At 51.8% G+C, this 19,697-nt stretch overlaps 1 protein-coding gene across 1 annotated transcript; it reads left to right on the forward strand.

Annotated features, from left to right (window-relative positions):
* Positions 1–5,654: 5,654 nt before the first annotated feature.
* BEST1 (bestrophin 1) lies at positions 5,655–19,387 on the forward strand. The gene is made up of 10 exons (XM_074586419.1): positions 5,655–7,003; positions 9,618–9,777; positions 10,712–10,806; positions 11,225–11,458; positions 12,520–12,674; positions 13,718–13,795; positions 15,272–15,424; positions 15,920–16,000; positions 16,708–16,859; positions 17,215–19,387. The coding sequence occupies exons 2-10, from the start codon at positions 9,626–9,628 to the stop codon at positions 18,413–18,415; spliced, it is 2,301 nt and encodes a 766-aa protein (XP_074442520.1). The 5' UTR covers positions 5,655–7,003; positions 9,618–9,625; the 3' UTR covers positions 18,416–19,387.
* Positions 19,388–19,697: the final 310 nt, after the last annotated feature.

Consider the following 19,697-nt stretch of genomic DNA (forward strand, 5'->3'; position numbering starts at 1 on the left):
TCAGAGAACTTTTGGGAGGAGGGGAAAGATCTTCAGCTTTGCAAGCCAGCACCAGAAGTAATTAGTCTTTGTAATTATTAACTCCCAAGGCCTGGTTGGCAGGGACGGAGGGTCCTCAGATTAGAAAGGTAAAACTTCCAGGATCCAACAAAAGCAGGAAGAAAGAGAACTGATAATGCAGACGGGAAGCATTAAGAGAGGATGTGTTGGGGATGCTGAATCCCTGTCCCTTGCAGAAATAACTGGTCGCAAGGTGGGAGTGGTGTGTGCTCCCCCTTACCCCCAGCCCCAAAGCTATTGAGGAAGCCTGGAGAGACCCTGAGACTTCTCCATAACCAGATGAGTGGGCTGGTCCAGCAGAGCAAAATTCAGCACGCATCACTCCCGAGCTGAGGATTATCGTGCAAGCTGCCTTGAGGCAGGAAAAGCTGCTGCCTTCTCCGTGGCCTCTGCACAAGGCTAGCTGTCCCCCAGGCAGTGTTGTGACGGGTCCCAGGGTGTCCAACCCAGCAGCTGGAGAGACACAGACCCAGCTCCCACCTCTGGTTTTAATTGACGACAAACCACCAGACAACCTTAAAGTCTCAGTGCAGCTGGAAGCTCTAACCCAGCACCCTCGTCTCACACCTGGGAAGTACCTTGCTCTCTCCCACATTATTTCCCATTACATTTAATGGAAGCTGAAAAAAATCACTGACCTCTGGGCAATAAAGTGTCGTAAAATCAACTTTGCCTCCTGCAAGTCTCCCAGCAAGGCACATAACCTGTTGTGAAGGCCCTGACATGGTACCTCCCTACTGCCACAGGCATTTTCAAGTCACCCTTTTTCCCCCCATATCTTCCCCACTGCCACTGCCTCTGCTCCTTCTCACTCACCCGCCCCGACTCCTCTCACGTCCCTCCTGCAGATCCACCGTGCCAAACTGCTGACCTCCCTGACTCTTCACCTTTTGTTTCTCATCCTCCCATTTCCTCCAGGCAAAGAAACATCTTGCGAGCGCGTTCTGTGTCTTCTTGAGAGTCACGTCCCTTGTTCCCCACAGCTCGTTCACAAAGGAAAGGACCCCCCCACCCCAGTCCTTCCTCTGGGTTTCTCAGATGCAGGGTTACACTTGTGGCACCCCGTTGGGTCCTCTGACCCAGCTCTGCATCTCCAGCCTGAACACCTCCTCTGGCACCCCGAGCAGACCCCTGTCACTTCTGGAGTCCCTCCACACCATTCCTCAGTGACCTCCTCTCAGCCCAGGCTACATGGAGGGCAGACAGTAGTGCACATGTCCTGAGAAACTGGGGAACCACCAGGGCAAAGCAGAGACTCCCATCTGGTAGGGTCTGTTTCTGGTGGTTCTGATGACCTCCTCTAGACAACAAGCTCTGCCTCCACATCATATCCTTCACATTCCCTCCCAGAGCGCACACATCTTCCACTGAATGGGTCACAAATGAAGAGCAGGACTCAAAATCTGGAGTTTAGTTCAAACAAGGTACAAGACCACCCTGCAGAGAAAAGCAGCTCTCAGCCAGGACACCCTGCCCAGCACAGATGCTGCCCTGTTGTGGGAGAGGACTCGAGCCTCCTCTGGGCTGCCCTGTCTGCTCATGAATTCAGTTCCTACTACAATTAAAAAAAAAAAAAAAAGAAAAAAGAAAAAAAAAAACCAACAGACCCAGGCTGGGAAGGGAAGGAGGAACAGGGATTATTTTAGAGCTTGGAAAGCAGGACTACACCCCAGACCCAGCAAACCCAGACCGGATGTTATTGCCAGGAAAATGAGAATGAAAACAAATGGCCTAAAATTCCAGGCTTCATCCACCCACTCCCTCCCTTCCCTCTTGCTTGTCTCGGCCAGCTGTGCAGCATATTTGCTCAACTGGCTGGAAGGGCTTCGGCGAGGATCCTCTGGGATCTCTGGATCTAAGATCTCCAATTTCATGGAGGGGATCTGCCTTGATCACCCAACAAAGTGCAACCTCCGTTCTGGTGTGAAAAGAAAAGACTGGAAAAGCATCATGCTTATCTCCTGACTGAGAGCCAGGAGAGCCGGGGGGGGTCAGCCTGCTGGAGCAGCAGGGCTGTGTTGCTCAGACAGATGCTGCTAAGAGCAGTCACGCTGTGGCACTGAGCAGAGACCCACCAGAGATGCTGCTGTTCCTGCTGGTTCTCAGCTGCAGAGAGCTGACAGAGCGCGACCTCCCACTCCGCAGCATCCTTTGAAGGAAGGGTTCAGCCTGAACCCAGGGGAAGAGACACCAGATGGAAAAGGAAGAAGAGCAGCTGGGAAACTCAGAGGGAAAGGAGGACTGTCCCTGAGCTTTTTAGGAAGGTCTTTCTTTCTCTTGGCTGATTTGGTCACTGTTTATCCAACCAGAAATTTCTCAGTCCTGCATCCCCGCAACATCTGCTCAAGGAGGCAGCAGGCAGTCCCTAGAAGTGACCAACATGTGGTCCTCCCTTTGGAACCTAATCCCCACCACGATGCCTAAGGCAAGAAAAGGGGGACCTCGCTAAGGATGCTTCCCTTCTTTTCGTGTCTCTACAAACTGAACTACGCAACATCAGAGGGAGAGGGAGAGAGATGTCACCCTCCGGGCTCCTGAAAGTGAAGATGCAGAGACTGACACTCAGGATTGCAGGGAGACACGGAAACCTCAAAGCAATAGAGGAATGTCATGCTTACACGCTGCTGATCTCTCCTGGGCAAAGACATATCTAGATGTGTTGGGGAGCGATGGCAAAAAAAATGTCCAGTGCAGTCCGTCTGTCTGCATACTGAGGTGTCTGGCCGGGATTCCCAGGCATCCTGCAGCTTGGTCCGTGCCATCCCAAATGGCTGCTTATATACACACATGCCAACTCCGCCTCACAGGAGAAGGGAGCCCAGTGTTACCAGATGGCTCATGATTTCCCACAGAGCTGGGAAAAAAAAAAATACAAAGACACTTGGAAAAAGCAGTAGAGCTGTCAGGGACGCGGCTTCTTCCACGAGAGCAGAAAGTTATCCCTCCCTATGGCAGAAGGGCACATAGTCCGCGAGGAAAGAAAAAGCTGGAGGGCTACGCGGGGGGCAGGCAGCACCCTTAGTGTGCCCCCAGCTCTCAGGGCCCCCCCAGGACGGTGCTGAATGAGTGATGAATCCTGCAACATAAGGGGGAGAAGTCTGGGGGTCCTCACAAAAGCACTGAGCGTCACCGCATCCTCTTCAAACATTCACGGCCAGCTCAAACCTCGGAGTAAATCCTGTCTGTGCAAAAGAGCACCCCCTCTGGAGTACCTTCCACTTTTTTCTCTCTTTTTTTTTTTTTTTTATTTTTAAATTACATCAGATTCCAGGGAAAAACGTCAGTTTGAGAGACAGCCCTGATGCCAGCTGCCTCTGTGTCTATCTCAGCACCGAAACTGGAGAAGGGAAAGGGATTTCACCAAGCTTTGGGACCCATGGCGTCCGTCTGAGAAAAGCACTTGTTCTCTGGGAGCCAGCAAGGAGGGCACCGTGCCTCTCCCAGACAGCTGCGGCTAACTCAGCACAGAGAGCGGCCCTTCGGGCTCCCCGGAGCAGTGCTCCCCTTCCCATCACAGTAACTCAATCTCCGCATCTGTAAAATGGAGAAAATCAGAATGATTCCAGGGCTGTGACACCGAGGATGGATGTCAGCACCTCCTTGCTTCCTCCTCTGCTGCTGTGCAAGGCTTTCGGACCAGCGTCTTCCTCAAGGCCTGCGAGGACTGAGGCCGCAGGGGATGCGAAAAGAGATCCAAGCAGCGCTGGCACGCTGGTAGCCCCCGAGTTATTTACTTTCATATTAAATTCCACAAATATTTTACGCTGTCCTAACAGCAGCTTGGAACCACATGAGCTGCCAGCTGAGCTGCTCTCAGAGGAGGGCAGCAGAGTCCCCCAGATGCCAGCACATCCCTCCCACAAAGAGCAGGACACTCGAGGTTTTGCTGTTTCGTGTTTGTCTCCAGGGGCCTGAAAAGCTCCAGTAAATGTCTCACCCGAACCATTTTTGTCCCCCTGCCACATATGGGGATGAGAACTGAGGCACCGAGACCCTCAAGAACTGTCTCAGCCTGCCTGTCCGCTAATTCTTTCTCTCTGGATGCCACCCCAAAGGGGAGAACCAAACCATGGAGCAGGGCCCTTGTGTGGACCCCCTTGCCTTCAGAGAGAGTCCATCCCTGTGCTCTCTCAGCTCTTAACCCCATACACAGAGCTCTTTGGTGTTTCAAGACATTATCATGATCCTGAATCACTTGAGGACCCTGTCCCAACACCGTGATCCTCACCAGGAGCAGCCGCAACCTAGGAGCAAAGTTTCAGGGACCTCACAGAGCGCCCAGCCCCATAACAGAGCAGATATCACACACAGTTGAGTACACGTCAGCCCAGAGCCTCAGAAAAACCAGGGCATCCCACCTCCTGTCCCAGACAGATGCCACTCCCACAGGAGCAGCCACCCCAGGGTCTGAACCAGCACCCCTGCCTCGCTGCTCGCCCAGGGCAAGGCTTCAGAAAGGGAGGACAGCCAAGGTGTTTTGGTCCTGGTGGATGCTTCTCTTTCCCATTGAGCTGGCAGGTGCTGCTCATAACAGCAGGCACAAAGCTACGTGCTCCTTCAGTCAGCGCGATGAGTTCGCTGTGGTTGGGCCAGTGAGGCAACCCCGTACTCACTAGCTTCTGGCCACTGATAAGAGCCCTTATCTAGTTCCACACCTTGAATGTAAGGGTCTCCCAGTGTCCCTCCATGTGCCCCTGCTTCTCCTGCCAGGTCTGTATCTCAGACTGCAGAAGCATCATGCTGCCTGTTCTCTTCTCTATTGCCCACCCACCTACCCCGAGCAAGTCACCCCTGGCAGGGGGCTCCATGGCCAGGGAGCTGCAGCGCACCCAGGGATGCCGAGTGTTCATGCAGGGAGGACCCTGGTAAGGCCAAGTGCTCCAGGTCCATCTCTTCCCCCGGCAATTATACCTGTTCTCCTAACACGCAGTGTGGCAGCCTCCCAGATGTGGTAACTTACTCCCACCAGATGTGTGCCCATGTCCTTCTGCATATCGTGATCCAATACAGAGCACCTTCCACACAGAGACTAGCAGAAGTCAGATCTCTGTGGTTTTGGTGGCAAGCAGAAGAAGCAATGGTTGTTCCCCCCATTTTAGTCCAAAAGGAATCAAGACTAGAGGTAATCCAACACACCAGAGCCTACACCAGAATTAAAATCTCAGATGCTGGCACCGAGTCCCATGTTTTAAACTATGATCTCCCCACTATTGACAGTAATTCCCAGGGCTGCACCAGAAACCCCACATTAGACAGGGACCAGGCAGCACCTGCTTCCGAGAAGCCATGGAACAACACCCTTCCCTTGTCTAGGCTCAGCCACACAGGAAGGAGAAACCTACGGTTTGGACAAATTGATCCCCACTGCTGATGCTAAACAAGTGTCAAAGACACAGACACATAGATCAGCACAAGAGAAAGTAGGTTATTACAAGAACTAGTTCTTCATTTAATTTCACTGGAGACTTTGCTGCCTGCTTGCTGTAACGAGCTGCGAAAAAACACAAACGTGGCAACCCCACAGAGCCTCACCGAGGAGCATGGGTCTCCAGCTGCTCTTACCTGCAGGGACCAGACCTATGCTCCCCCTCCACAACGCCCACAGCTGGCTAAATGATGGAGTCAGGAGAGTCAGAGCATGCTTATGAAGTTGGGCCCAGGTGGTGAGACAGGGCCATGGCTTGGCTTAAGGCTCAGAGCAGCTCCTTGTCTCCAGGACATGGAATGTTGTAGCAGCTCAGCAAGAGCTGAATGGAGGAAATATTAGTGTTTAAGGGGCAGATGCTATTACTTTGGGCAACAGAGACAACTTCCTAAAGCAGTGAGCAGAAAGGAGATGGAAAGACATGGAGCTCCTCCTGAAGAGCCGCAGGCTATGCAAAGTCCCGTGTCTATGGGCACATGGTTACTGCCCAGAAGCCTTCTGACAGTGAAGGCTGCACGCCACAGCAAGACTAATTTGGTAAGAAAGGATCTTGATTCAGAGGCTCATGGAAAGGGGAAAGTCTTAAAGACTTGCCAGGAGAGATTGCAGGAGGTGGTGGAAGAGACGGATGGTCACAATTGTGAGGGTCAACTTGGAACAGAAAAGGGACTGAGGACCCTGGAGAGACAGAGGCAAGGAGTTCTCTGGCTTGGTGGAGGCTTGACAACAAAGAAAAGGATCTGTGTTTCCCAGGATGGCATGCAAGAAAGAGCAGAGCCAGCCCCCGAGCGCTGCTGGAGAAGCAAGTGGAAAAGGAAGTGAAGACATGGAAAGAGTCTTGGGGAGCCAGTGGCAGGGTGGAAGTCCCCAGCATCCAAGCCACATCTGGAAGAGATGGCAAACTCATCCAGGGAACAGCAGAGACAGTGCAGAGTTAGAGAGAAACATCTTCCGAGAGCCAGGCAGAGCACGGGCCAGGTGTTTCACTGGAGCTTCCCCAGGGAAGAGAGGGCTGTGCAGCCCCCAGGGGTGACACATTTTCTAGCCTTTGTGGAAAATTCCAGCCCTACTTAATCTCCTGGCGTTCCTGTAAGATTGTGACACAGAGAAAGGGACCAAACAGGAAAGAATTAGAGGAAAAATGCCTCTCTTCTGGCAGCCACCATGGCTGTGCCAGGAGTTAGCAGCAGCAGCAGCTGCGGAGCAGCCAGCCCTGCCTCCCCCTCCTCCGGCCGCCTCTATAAACACGCAGGGCTTACTCAGAAGATTAGAAGGGAACGGGGCAAAAGACAACAGAGTCTCTTTTGTAATGAGGAAGGATTACGGCATCAAGTGACCGGCTGCAGCTCCCAAGTGGGTTTCAGGCTCCTTAGCACACCGTGTCTGTCAGGTTCAATCCCCCCATGAGCCAAGGGGGCACGAGGAGGCGGGCCGTGGCGTGGGCCACAAAGGACCCAGCAAGGACACGTGCGGGACCAAACCTCCACAGCCTCCAGCGCCGCTCAGGAGCCCATGACTGTAAGTATGTAGTCCTCCCAAGAGCAGATCGATTCCTTCAAAGATCTGTCTTCCTTCCTCTCCGTAACCTCGTCTCGCTCCGTCTGTCCACTCTACCTGCTTGCTCTCCATCTTCTTTGCAATAGCTGCTCGTGTCTGTTTGCCGTCTCGCACGGTGGGTAACGCACCTGACGCAGGCTTGCTGTTGAGGGATCTTGGTTGCTGTGGACTCCCACAGTCTGATTGGTGTCAGTCGAACTCCGGGTGCGATGGTTAGTCCGGATGGCTCAGGCAGGCGGAGGCAGGCAGTGGCAGGCAGCAGCCCCCTGGGGGTACAGCACAGGGGATGGCTTTTCCTCCCATATCGAATCTGCTGTGCCCGTGCTGGTGCTGCGGTGAGTCACCTCCCACCACCTACCTCAACCCCAAACGGTACTTTGAGCGTGCCAGCTGCCGAGTGACATCCCGGGGAAGTCCCACAGGCTGGCAGGCAAGTGCCTTAACCATTCAGGGACGGAGGAAAAAGCACTGGGAAAACCTCCATATCCCGTGCCCCAGCAGAACTGCATAGAGGTGGGTGACATCCATTATTTACATGGACAAGAGCTGAAGTTTTCCATGTTTGGTAAAAAGTGAATCTGTATTTGAATTACGCAACGAAGAGCCTCCCTGAGCGCTTTCAAGACCCAAAGCGGAGAGAAAACAGAGAGCTTTATGTAAGCAGCCCCCAACGAATTTCTGGGAGTTTGCATACATTTCTCATCTGTATAGCCCATGTGTGTGCGGTCCCTAGGGCAGCTAAAAACCACTCTTTTGGGTCCTGCGCGCGGGCCAGAAATACACATGGAAAGCGCACGGATGTCCTCGAGGCTCTAGTGAAAGGTGCATTTGTGCAGCTGGGGGGCCCTTGGCAGGGCAGGTGCCAGCTCTGCTCCTCCGATACAACCTGTGAGAGGGGACTCGGGGAGAATTATCACAGGGAAACCCAAAGGAAGAGCAGCAACGAAAAGCCAAAGCCAGGACAAACATGCGATTTGGTTGAAGTAGCCAACAAAGCAGAGTCTGCTGGTTTTCCGCGCAGCACCAGCTCACCGAGACCGGAGTTGTCCCCACCTAAACTGTAGATCTTTCACTGAGACGTATAAGTGAGGAGCATGGACACAAACTAACCCGCCTTCAGCTGCTGCTACGGAGCAGTAAGGTCTGATTTGTCCCTTGAAGGGCTTCTTTGTCTCCATTGTTCAGGGAAGAGCCTAAGGCCCCATCACTATTAACTTTATTGCCTCTGTTAGATAGCAACGTCTGTGCAACATCCTGGTAGCATGTTTTGATTTAGAAACACCGATAGTTCTCGCATTGGATAATTATTTATGAACCAAGGGATCATTGACCTATCTGCCTGGCATGGATTACACTGGTTTTGCTTTTTTAAACAAATTTAGGTTTATATGAATGTGAGTCTGATTATTAATTGATGAGAAAGAATTATTTATCCAGGGTTAGACTAGAAGACGTGCAATGGGGATGCTGCATGATTGAGAAGCATTTCATGAGCCTGAATGCCTTTTTTCATGCAGCGTGATTTATTGTGCAACGTATGGTTGAAGGAGAGGGGAGGTGGAGTTGTCGGAATTTGTGTTCTGTGAGCCTGGCCAAACTCCATCCCTCAGCTCTCTAACAGGGAGGGCTGTTCTGCCTGCGGGACTAGGACCAGCACAGTCCAGATATGGCCCCCAGCCTGAATTTAAGGACAGCTATTCTTGTTGGGCAAGTGCTACAAAAACTGTCAGATCTCCAGGGGTACCTTCATCTGGATCACTACCAAGAAATCTCCCCTTTCTGGGTTTTTGCTTTCCTTTGGGTTTGGGTCTTTTTTTGTTTGGCTGGTTGTTGTTTTGTTTTTTTTTTTCTTTTTTTTTTTTCTGGCAGTATTCCAGGAAGACGCTTCCCAACAAGCAGATTTACAGAAACAACGTATTTGAAGCAAATACTGCAAGAAAAAAAAAAAATACAGTAAGCAACTTCGGAGTTTGTGACCCTGAGAATTAATCTTAACCGACTGCCTTGTGGACAGGAGTGGCACGTGGGCTCTGTCCGCTCTGACCAACCAACCCCACTTGAATGCTAATAATCAAACACTAGAAACCAAGGGCTCCACCTGAAAATATATCCTCTGTCATTGTAACCAGCTCACATGCAGCTCGAAGAGAGGAAAAAGATGGCAAGCTCATCAAATTAATTGCCTACCATAAATTTCCTCCTGGTTCTCCGTGTCACTGACTTCATCTTACCTGTCTTTAACTCATTGTTCCTTCCTTCCTTCCTTCCTTCCTTCCTTCCTTCCTTCCTTCCTTCCTTCCTTCCTTCCTTCCTTCCTTCCTTCCTTCCTTCCTTCCTTCCTTCCTTCCTTCCTTCCTTCCTTCCTTCCTTCCCTTCCTTCCCTTCCTTTCCTTCCTTCCTTCCTTTCCTTCCTTCCTTCCTTTCCTTCCTTCCGTCCTTCCTTTCCATCCTTCCTTTCCGTCCTTCCTTCCTTCCATCCGGCTTGCATGCCAGCACACTTGAGTTGTCTCTGTCCCCTCCCTCTGTGCAAGCTTGCTGGCAGCTTCAACAACTGCTCGTTTTGTGTCTCCACTAGGATCGGTGATGACAGTGACATACACCAACCGTGTGGCTGACGCCCGCCTAGGCACCTTCTCACAGCTCCTGCTCCAATGGAAAGGAAGTATCTACAAACTTCTGTACTCCGAGTTCCTTATTTTCATCTCTCTCTACTTCACCATCAGTCTTGTTTACAGGTAAGTATCCTTACACCCCGCCACTACCGCAGCCCCTCACTCTCAGCCTGTCCTGGAGCAGGGCAACTGAGCAACACAGGATGGGGACAGTGATCCCGGTGAAGAGGAGCTGGCCGGCCACCCACCAGCCTCTGCTGACAGGAGGAAAGGAAAGGTCCTTCCTCACTGCTCCAATGCGGCTTAGCAACAGATAAATCTCCTCTTTCTGTCTGGGAAGCAACACAGTTTCGCCTCCCTTGAATTAAGAGTTGCAGTTGATGATTACCTACAGAATAATAGTGTGTAGATCAGTGGAGACCAAGACTGAACTAGTACTGGAGATGTCCCACAGTGGGGAGCTCTAGGAGAGAGTTTCCCTTGGTACACAACAGGCAATACCTTGGGTACATTTTTGAGAGCAGACATTAGCTCTGGGACCACAAATCTGTAATAAGGCAACCGTAGTCTATGGCTGGGCTGGTTTTGGTGAGGAAAGACAGGTTGCTCCCCTAGCTGGTTCGACCAGAGATGCTGCACACAAGCAGGGAAGCAGCTCTAAGAAAAAGGCAGGAACTCACGTAAGAGCAGAGCTTGGACGGACATTTTGCAGGATATTAAGTGAACTGTGGTGCATATTCAAGCTCTGTATCAGTCCCTTGATACCACATGGCACTGTCCCGAGTGAGAAAAATAGGGGTAGTCCCTGACATCAGACTGCATCACTTACCACACTCTCCGTCAGTGACCACTTCTGGCTCCTTTGGACTGCTCAGCAGGGTGTTTTGGGGAGGTGGGCTGATGTCCCAGGCTTGTGGGGGCCGTTCGCTCACATCATCCCCAGACTCGCAGCGTGGCAGTGTCCATCCTTGGCTTCCCTTGCCAGATTCCTAACCCCACAGGCGCAACAAGGCACAGACTCTTCTCTGAGGCTGATGCTTCTGTTTCTCCCTTTTAGGCTGATCCTGAGCGAGAGCCAAAGGCTGATGTTTGAGAAGCTGGCGCTCTACTGCAACAGCTATGCTGAGCTAATCCCCGTGTCCTTTGTGCTGGGTAAGGAGCTCTGTCTGGGAACGCACTGGGAGGGGAAAGGGGCAGCATTTCTTCTCTCTGGTTTGACATAGCTCTGCAGGCAGGCAAGATTCGCTGAGCAGATCCCTCCCTCTGCCTTTGTAAAACTCAGAATACATCATTCCACGTTGCAGCTGTAAGGTACGCCCCCAGCACACAGCTTGCACTGGCCAGACGTACTAGCATGTTCTGGGTTCTGCCAGGAGGGCAGGCACCAAGTAGCACCAAATAAACCGTGAAACCTCAAACCAGGACAAACCCACACTCTAACATGGAGATCCGAATTGCCCTCCGGGCATGCCTGCGCCCATCCCCTTATGAGAAGTACCAGACATCCTACCCATGAGCGTTTACATCTCCCACTCCTTTAGGATGGCTAATTCGCTCAGCTCACCTCTAGGTTTCTACGTGGCTCTGGTGGTGTCCCGCTGGTGGGCTCAGTACGAGAGCATCCCGTGGCCTGACCGCATCATGAACTTGGTCTCCTGCAACGTGGATGGAGAAGATGAGTACGGGCGGCTCCTGCGACGCACCCTCATGCGCTACAGCAACCTGTGCAGCGTGCTGATCCTGCGCTCAGTCAGCACGGCTGTCTACAAGCGCTTTCCCAGCATGGAACATGTCGTGAGGGCAGGTCAGTACCGGTACGCCCTTCTGCACAGCTCTGGTACGAAGCAGACAGCAGCACCTTGCTACTGGTTTTGGGGCAAAGAGCTTTGGAAAGGGCCTCATGACCTCCAGACTGCAGCAATGTGCTCAGCTGATGTCTGCAGAGGGTGCTAAGCATCCGCTCCTGCCCTCTGAAATGCCCTCAAGCTCTGCTCTTCTGAAATAATCAACTGTTTATCTCTCCCAGCATGCTTGTTACTAGTACTGTCTGGAAGGCATGTTTGAAAGATGATGGGTCTCTGCCCAAATTTTTTACGTAAGGAGAGTGTCAATATCCAGTTTGTGAATGCAGGTGCGCTGCCGGCCACAGGGCAGCCCTGGCTGATCAGATTAGGGTAACTGTGGTGCAGCGACTTCCCTGGGAGCTGCTCACCCTGAACTGAAATTGTGCCCGGGATGAGAAGAGCTCTCTGTAGTAAACGACCCTATACACAGATCTACAGCAGAGCAGACCCCTGCCAAGTAGTGTGTTTGTCCTCCCTCAGGGCAACAGTTTTCCACTGGGCAGGTGGGAATAAGAGCCTCAAACCTCTGACTTTTAACGGCTGGGCTCCCTGAATCCTCTCTGAACATGCTCCTCAAGGCACAACACTTCCCAGCCTGCCCAGATGGAGATGTCCACACCTGCCCTAGTCAACTGGGTTCCCTTTGCAATCCAGAGAGAGAAATAGGCACTTCTAGGACACGAGTTATCCCATTCTCAACAAATGTCTACTTAGACCAGGCAACTGCACCCTCAGCAGTACTTCATCTCCCTGCTGACCGTGATCAGGTCAGATATGCTGCAGACACTCAAAGTGAAATGAGATAAAGCCTGCCTCTCACGCTTCTGTAACTCAAAGTTTTAACAAGAAGACTTGTCCTCCTTTTATGTGACTCCCAAAGGCTGACTGCCTGAGTCTTTCCTGTGATTTTTAAGGAGAGCGAAGGTGACCACCTGAGATTTAGATATTTTAATTTCAGACCAGATCGATTTCTTTCTGCCCTCTATGGCCATCCCTCTCCCATCTACTCTTTTCCACCCAGGCCTCATGACACCAGAAGAGCACAAGAAGTTTGAGAGCTTGAATTCCCCCCACAACAAGTTTTGGATCCCATGCGTGTGGTTCTCCAACCTGGCTGTGAAGGCAAGGAACGAGGGGAGGATCCGGGACAGCGTGTTACTCCAAGGCATCCTGAATGTGAGTGACCGAGGCAATAGGCAACTGTTTGAGATCCTCGTCCAGTCCTCTGGGCGGAACTACAGGGATTTCCAGGGGTCAGGCAAGGAACAGGAATGGTGAGGTAGGACAGTGAGCCAAGCTTGTCCCTGGGGATATTACATTAACTTTGATGGGAAATAACCCCGCTGCCACTCTCCAGCTCATGACGGAACAGGGCTTTTCATGGCCTACAGACATGGTAGCACTGTCACAAATATTAGAGGCAGGGGGAAACTGACATCTTTCTGAAATGGGGGACTGGGAGGAAACGGGGGACTCCCATCTAGGTGTGGTAATGGGAGGCTCGCGTGTAGCAGGTCCTTGATCAACCTTCCTCCAGCCTTCACACACTCCAGAGTGGCCAGTGGAGGTCTCTAGGATACAGATGAAAAGCCGCAAGGAAGCACAAGGAAGCTTGTATCTGCAAGAGACCAGGAGAGGTCAAAACAACAACCAAGATCCCTGTAGAAAACTTCACTATTGAAAACCCTTAGATAGTCCTGGGAAGCAGGCCATGCGCCACAGGCAAGACCTGGCAACAATCCCTGCCCAGCTGCGGAGAAAAAAGGTCCAGAGCAGCTCATCCTTCCTGGTATTCATGTGCAGAGAAAGTCACATTGTTTCTGTTGCCTGGAGTGAGATTCATCTGCCCGGGAAAAGAGATCTCCCTCTGGGCTATTTATCTAGACTCACTATATAGTCAGGAGAGAGAAATGCATGCTCCTGAGACATTCTTTGACTAACCTGTTGGCTGCTCTTTTTGTGAGGCGCAAAACACTGCTATGAAGTGAGCTAGGAAGGGATCTTGAGCTCAGATGGAGACATCCAGGCAGCAAGAAGTTCCTCCAGGGCAAGCGTGAGACCCTGCTGGTGGTCTGCTGGGGTGAGGCTGGGCACCGAGGGAGCAGGAGTCCTGGCTGAGCTCCCCGCTTCCAGAGGAGGTGCGAGCAGGAGGGAATGGGCTGGAGCAATGAAGGACATGACACAAATGGGTGACAGACCATTCCTTTTCCCCACTGCAGGAGCTCAACACCTTGCGCAGCCAGTGCGGGCGACTCTACGGGTACGACTGGATCAGCATCCCCCTGGTCTACACTCAGGTGAGAAGGGATCCCCCCCCACTACTGCTCCGCTGCCTGCCTGCACACAGTGATCCATGCTAGAAGAGACACCCCCATTTACGCCCATACCTGACCCACACATGGACCATGCCGATGCGAGGTACCCTTGGACGCCTCATCCCTACTTCCATAACTCAGACACAGCCACCTCTACCGAAACACACATTGCCCGGGGATAACTAGCCGTGATGCGAGCCACACGGGTACACGGAAAACACAGATAAACACGGATCCACTCCCCGCACCCCCTTGCAGCGAGCACATCCCTGAAGCAGTTTCTTCTGACTCGGCAGAGCCGAGATCTGTCTGCCAGCAAAGCTGCTCCGGCAGGGCAGCTCCGGTGGGGCTGTGCCACGTGTGTAAGCGAGAGCTGTGTGTCTGTCCTCAGCTGTTTAACAGCTCCCTCAATGCAAACCCAGCCAGACGCTTCGGCACCAGCCCTGCTCCTTTTGTCTCATACAGTCCAGCTGCTCAGATAACACCAATGCACCCCGCCGTGAAAGAGGAACTGCTTCCATCCGCGCAGCGCTGAAGGTTAACGGGGAACACGTTGGGAAACTATATTCCTGCACGGACTGGGAGCAAGAGCAGTATCGTAGCGTGTCTTTTACCCCCTCTGCAGTCCATGACCCGTTTGTTTTTATAGGTGCCCATCCACAATGCACAGTTTGCCATTCCAGGCACTCTACGTCCTGCCCGTCAGGAAACAGCCCTGCGCTGTTGACAAGGAACTGCGTGGCTAGCTGGAGAGTCTTGTGATGCTGGGTGTTTGTTTTGAATCCCCCCCGCCTTGCTTGTTGCGTCAAGAGATCCCGCAAGAGCCTCAGCTGCTTTTAATTTGAAAAGGGGAAGTTTTCTAGTCCCATGATTACAGAGAAAAGCTCACCATAGCCTGAAATCTGGGAAAGGATGCAGGCAAATATAAAAAAAGCCCAGCGTGAGGACCGGGAAGGAAGGAGCTAGTTCAGAGCTGGCAGCAAGTTCCCCTCCCTGTCTTGGAAGTGGCCAGGGGATGGAAACAGCTTTCAGGAGAGGCAAGGGCAAGAACGAAAAGAGCTCCCAGCACCCCTTCCTGCAGCAGCAGAACAAGCACACAGCCACGTGTCAGTCGTTTAAGCTTTTAAATCCAGGATGTCACATGCTTTCTTCTGCCACTATCTTTCTGTGACACCTACAGAGACGTCATTCCAGGGACAGCATGGAACGAAATACCGCGTACTTAACAGCTAAAGGGCATATTTAAAGCTTTCTGCAGTGGAAGTGCATCTTCCTGCAAAAAGCAGAGGAGAAGCCTGTCATAACTGAATCCGAGGCTTTCAAAAGGCTACAGAGCCAGCAGCTCTGCAGCAGCTTGCTGCTCTTTGGGACATGTGTGGGGTGGAAGTGAAGAGAGATGCTGGGAAAGCAAGCAGGGAACTCAAGCTCCTCTGATGTGTCCCCTGGCATCTTTCCCAGGTGGTGACCGTGGCTGTTTACAGCTTCTTCCTGGCCTGTCTGATTGGGCGGCAGTTCCTGGATCCAGAAAAAGCATATCCTGGCCATGAACTAGATCTCTTTGTGCCCGTCTTTACGTTTTTGCAGTTCTTCTTCTATGCTGGCTGGTTAAAGGTAAGTCCAAAAAAATATGTCTGGAGCTAGAATCTGACCCAGCCGAGGTTTTTTTTCCAGCATGTGCTCACCAGGGACCCAGCTGTGTTCTTTGGTCTATGGGCAACATGCCAGGTGCTGGCAGACAAAAAGGGAGCCAACAGGGGCTGAGGGTATTGCCAAGACCTTCTCTGTTTCTGAGCGTCTCACCGTGGAGACCAGCTCCACTTCTCCTAAACTTTGTTCCTGACTAGGAAAAAGAGTGACTATACTTTACCTACAGCGGTGGCCTGCAGTTGCAGGAGGGCTATGTGAGGAAGGGGCTCACCTGTGCGTACCAACATCTCCAAGGCACTGGCAGGCCTCCATTTTTAATCCACCTTTTCTTGGGAGGAACAGCATTGCTCTAAATTGAGACGACATCACGCTTGACTCTGCCCCACAGGCCTTCTCCCCACAGGGAAAGGGGCGGGTATGACTATGGATGACCCTTGCTGTGTTGCTCTCCACATGCAGGTGGCCGAGCAACTCATCAACCCTTTTGGGGAGGACGATGACGACTTTGAAACCAACTGGCTCATCGACAGGAACCTGCAGGTAAAGTGAAGGCAGGATCCTCCAGATGAACCTGACCTGCAGAAGAACACCGAGGCAGGACCACGCCTGAGGGTTTAGCAAGGATCTCCAGAGGGGAGGTGGCTAGGAGAGCAGGAGAACATCAGGTTTCCCAACAAACATAAGGGCGAAGGTGGCCAGCTCAATGTTCCCCCTCAGTAGTCAAGGAGACATCCCAGGCTCCAGAAAAAATGTGCGGCAAGGCCTGTGCCAGGAAGACCCCCCCACACCATGGAAGGCAGGGCATTTGGCGTACCCTGCACACCGAGACCAATTGCAGCTTTAGTCCATGCTCTGGCACACATGATGGATCCAGACTTTGTTCCGTACCCTCGCTACCTTTTAATGACGCATCATTCCTGCTTCTCCCAAGCTTTTTCCACCCTGTGTCTGTATCTGAAACTGCCTCCTCTGCTTTCTTCCATGCAGTAACTCTCCACCTCCTGCCTTTGCTAACACTGAACCCTTCTGTCCTAGTGAGCATATTGCTTTCCTGTCTCCTTCAGCATCACTGTCCTTCCAATTAATCAAATCTCTCCGTGTGAAAAACAATCCAAGTGCCAGGAAAACACACAGCAAACTCCGCCACTTGCCCCTCTTCTGTGCTACATCACTTCCTCCTGCCCTGCATTCCTTTGTCCACACGTATCGCTGCTCGTCCCGTGTGACCTTTCTGCTGTCTGCTGCAGGTCTCCCTTATGGCAGTGGATGAGATGCATCAGGATTTACCCATCCTGGAGAAGGACCTATACTGGAACGAGCCCGATCCCCAGCCACCCTACACCGCAGCCACCGCTGAGTACAAGCGCCCATCATTCCTTGGCTCAACTTTTGATATCAGGTGAGTGGAACCACAGGGTGTCAGAACAGTCCACCTTTACACCTTGGATCAGGTCTTGTGCAGGATATTATATTTGAAGAGTAAGAATGAGCAGTAACACCTTTCTCCATAGTTTGTGAAATCTTGCTCCAAGATACTTCTAGGCTCATCCAAGGATAACAGCCAACATCACCCACGGAAAAGGATACCTCTGCCCCTCTGCTCCCCTCCCCTCTGCTATGAGCATCCATATGGTGGAGGACCTAACACATATCTAATGGCAATACAGGAAGCAAGAGGCTTGTCACCAGCAGCCTCTCCACCAGAAACCACCTTCTTTTGTGACCACCTAACAGCCCATTTTGCCTTTCCCCAGCATGCAGAAAGAGGAGATGGAGTTCCAGCCCCTGGAGCAAATTAAAGAGAACGAGGAGGCAAACCACTCCACACCGTTACTGGGACACCTGGGCCGCCTCCTCGGTGTCCAGTCACCGACCTTCTCCAGGTCCTCTTCCCGGATGAACCTGCTGCGCAGGCGAGGAGACCCTGCATCCCCCTTCTCCAATTATACTTACCAAGACATGGGCAAGTCTGGAAGCCCTTGCAGCATCAATCAGCCAAGGGGAGGCTCCAGCTCACAGGAGCAGTGGGACAGTGAAGACAGAAAACTAAGGGAGTTTGACGCCTTCATGTCAACCCCATTTTATGAGAGACCTGGTTTCTACAGTGCTCCACAGACACCGATCAGCTCTATCCCCATGATCTTCCCTTCTAGACGCCAAGGCCGCAAGAAGCCTCCTGCACTCTCCAGTATTGCTGCATGCTCAACTTCTCTTAGGGACGTCATTGTCAATGCCTCACCATCCAGGGTCAGTGACATGTACAAAAGCCAGAGCTCCCTTGGCTCAGGTGCAAAGGAAACATTTATCTGGCCCACAGATCGGAGCAAAGGTCCTGACTCGCTGTGTTTAACAGTAGAAGAAGAGAAGAGCAACTCTAACAGTAAAAGCAGAGAAGCTGCCACCACAGGGAGTCCAGGAGCACAGTCTACAGCATCAGACAGCCCAAAATTCCCCTTCCTGGCAGAGTCCCCAGACTACGAGAAGCAGGGTAGCTTCAAGAGTCTGAAGAGCTTGAAAGCTTCCCACCCGCACTGGCTAACCCTGGAGAACACAGCATCAGCCACCCCCAATTCGGAGCATTCAACTGCCTTTCACACCCCCAGTAACAAAACCCCCGGAGGCAGCACCTCCCTCTGCTTCTCATTCACTCCTGTAACATCTCCAGTGCTGGAGAGATCCCACATGGGCAACATGGGCCCTGATGCTCGCAGCCTAAGTTTAGAAGATGCAGCCAGTGCTCCAGACCAGCATCCAGCAGAGGTTTCCAGGACTGTGAGAGATACTGGAAACGGAAGCACGAATACTCCTCCTACAAAAGAGCCAAGACGAGCGGAGAGTCCATCCCCTAATGACTCTGGCATCTCTCTAGCTGAAGGAGACTACGTCGGGCTGATGGAGGTCATCCTGGAGACCAGCGAAAGCACATGTGAAGAGCAGATAGATCAGTACAGCTAGAGGAGACCAAGAGGTACACATGGTTCTGTTGATACCTGCCATATTAGTGATATTGCAGTATCTGTGCACCTGGGCCACACTGGCACCCACCCAAACAGAAGGGCAGTGTGGCCAAACCTCCTACTGCTGGACCACGCAGCCCAGCCTAGGCTAAAGGCAGCCCTAGTGACACACTGCTACCGGCCTCGGGTACAGCAGCAGGTACAACTTCAGTGTTGCAACAATTACAAACCAAACAAAAGACACCCCCTTTTTTTTTTTTTTTTTCATTGTTTTTAGCAAAAGAACAAACAAGACTTGGAGTGTTAGGTATTGCAGGCACCTGACAGCAGAGCAGTATCTCAGCAAGTACCAGCCTGAAGAACCTGGAGAGCAGGTGTAGCATAAAACAGAAGGGGAATGTAGTTAATGAGGATACCTCCCCCCTCCTCATCACAGCAAGAATTGGAACTTGAGCTTTATGTTAACATTTGTCACAAGATCCATTAGAAGTCTCAGGCAGGACTTGCACTACTGACAAGATACTCCGGGAAAAGTAAGGGACAGAAGCAAGTCACATCATTTGTGACGCAGACCTACAGTGCTTCTTGAAACCATGCCTAGGTGGTGTTTTCCAGTACTGGAAAAAGTAACGGGATAAGGCAGGGCAAGTGTCTACTAGAACAGGTCACCACAGCCAATGGTATTTGCCCAGCACATTGCTTCCACATCACGCTTGCCACTGATTTGACAGTGATCAGAGAGAAGGCATCCGGATGGTAGCAGACACTGTAGAGCTACGAGTTTTTACTGTCTTCCCTAATAAAAGCAAGGCTGAAGTCTGGGACCACCTGTTTTGCTTCCTCATTTTAGTTTCCATGCAACAATAGGAATTTAGAGAAACCACAGTTTTCCTACTTCTTCTATCTTCAGAAACAGCTGCAAGTCTCCTGTGTCACAGGAGGCACATGACAAACTTAAGTCTACCTCCCACATTCCTTCCAATGCCTTCACAACACCTCTGCCTTCTGAGTACAGCTGCCAGACCTGGGCAGACATCACCACCACCCACTGCAACTCCTGACACAGCATCCTTGAGGCAGTTCCTGTAGCTCTGCTGTTTCAGTCCAACCTCCTTACAGCACACAGCTCTGAAGCCTTGATTCACAGTATATTTTCTCCATACACAAGTGTAGTGCCATTCGTTAGACAGGCATGATGTCTAGTGGGGTGCTAACCCTTTAATAGCCTCATCTAAATCCACAGGGACCACTCAGATACTCCAGCCTTCCTTTCCATGCAC

This window comes from Larus michahellis, chromosome 4 (genome assembly GCF_964199755.1).
Source record: "Larus michahellis chromosome 4, bLarMic1.1, whole genome shotgun sequence".
Classification (NCBI taxonomy): Eukaryota; Metazoa; Chordata; class Aves; order Charadriiformes; family Laridae; genus Larus; species Larus michahellis.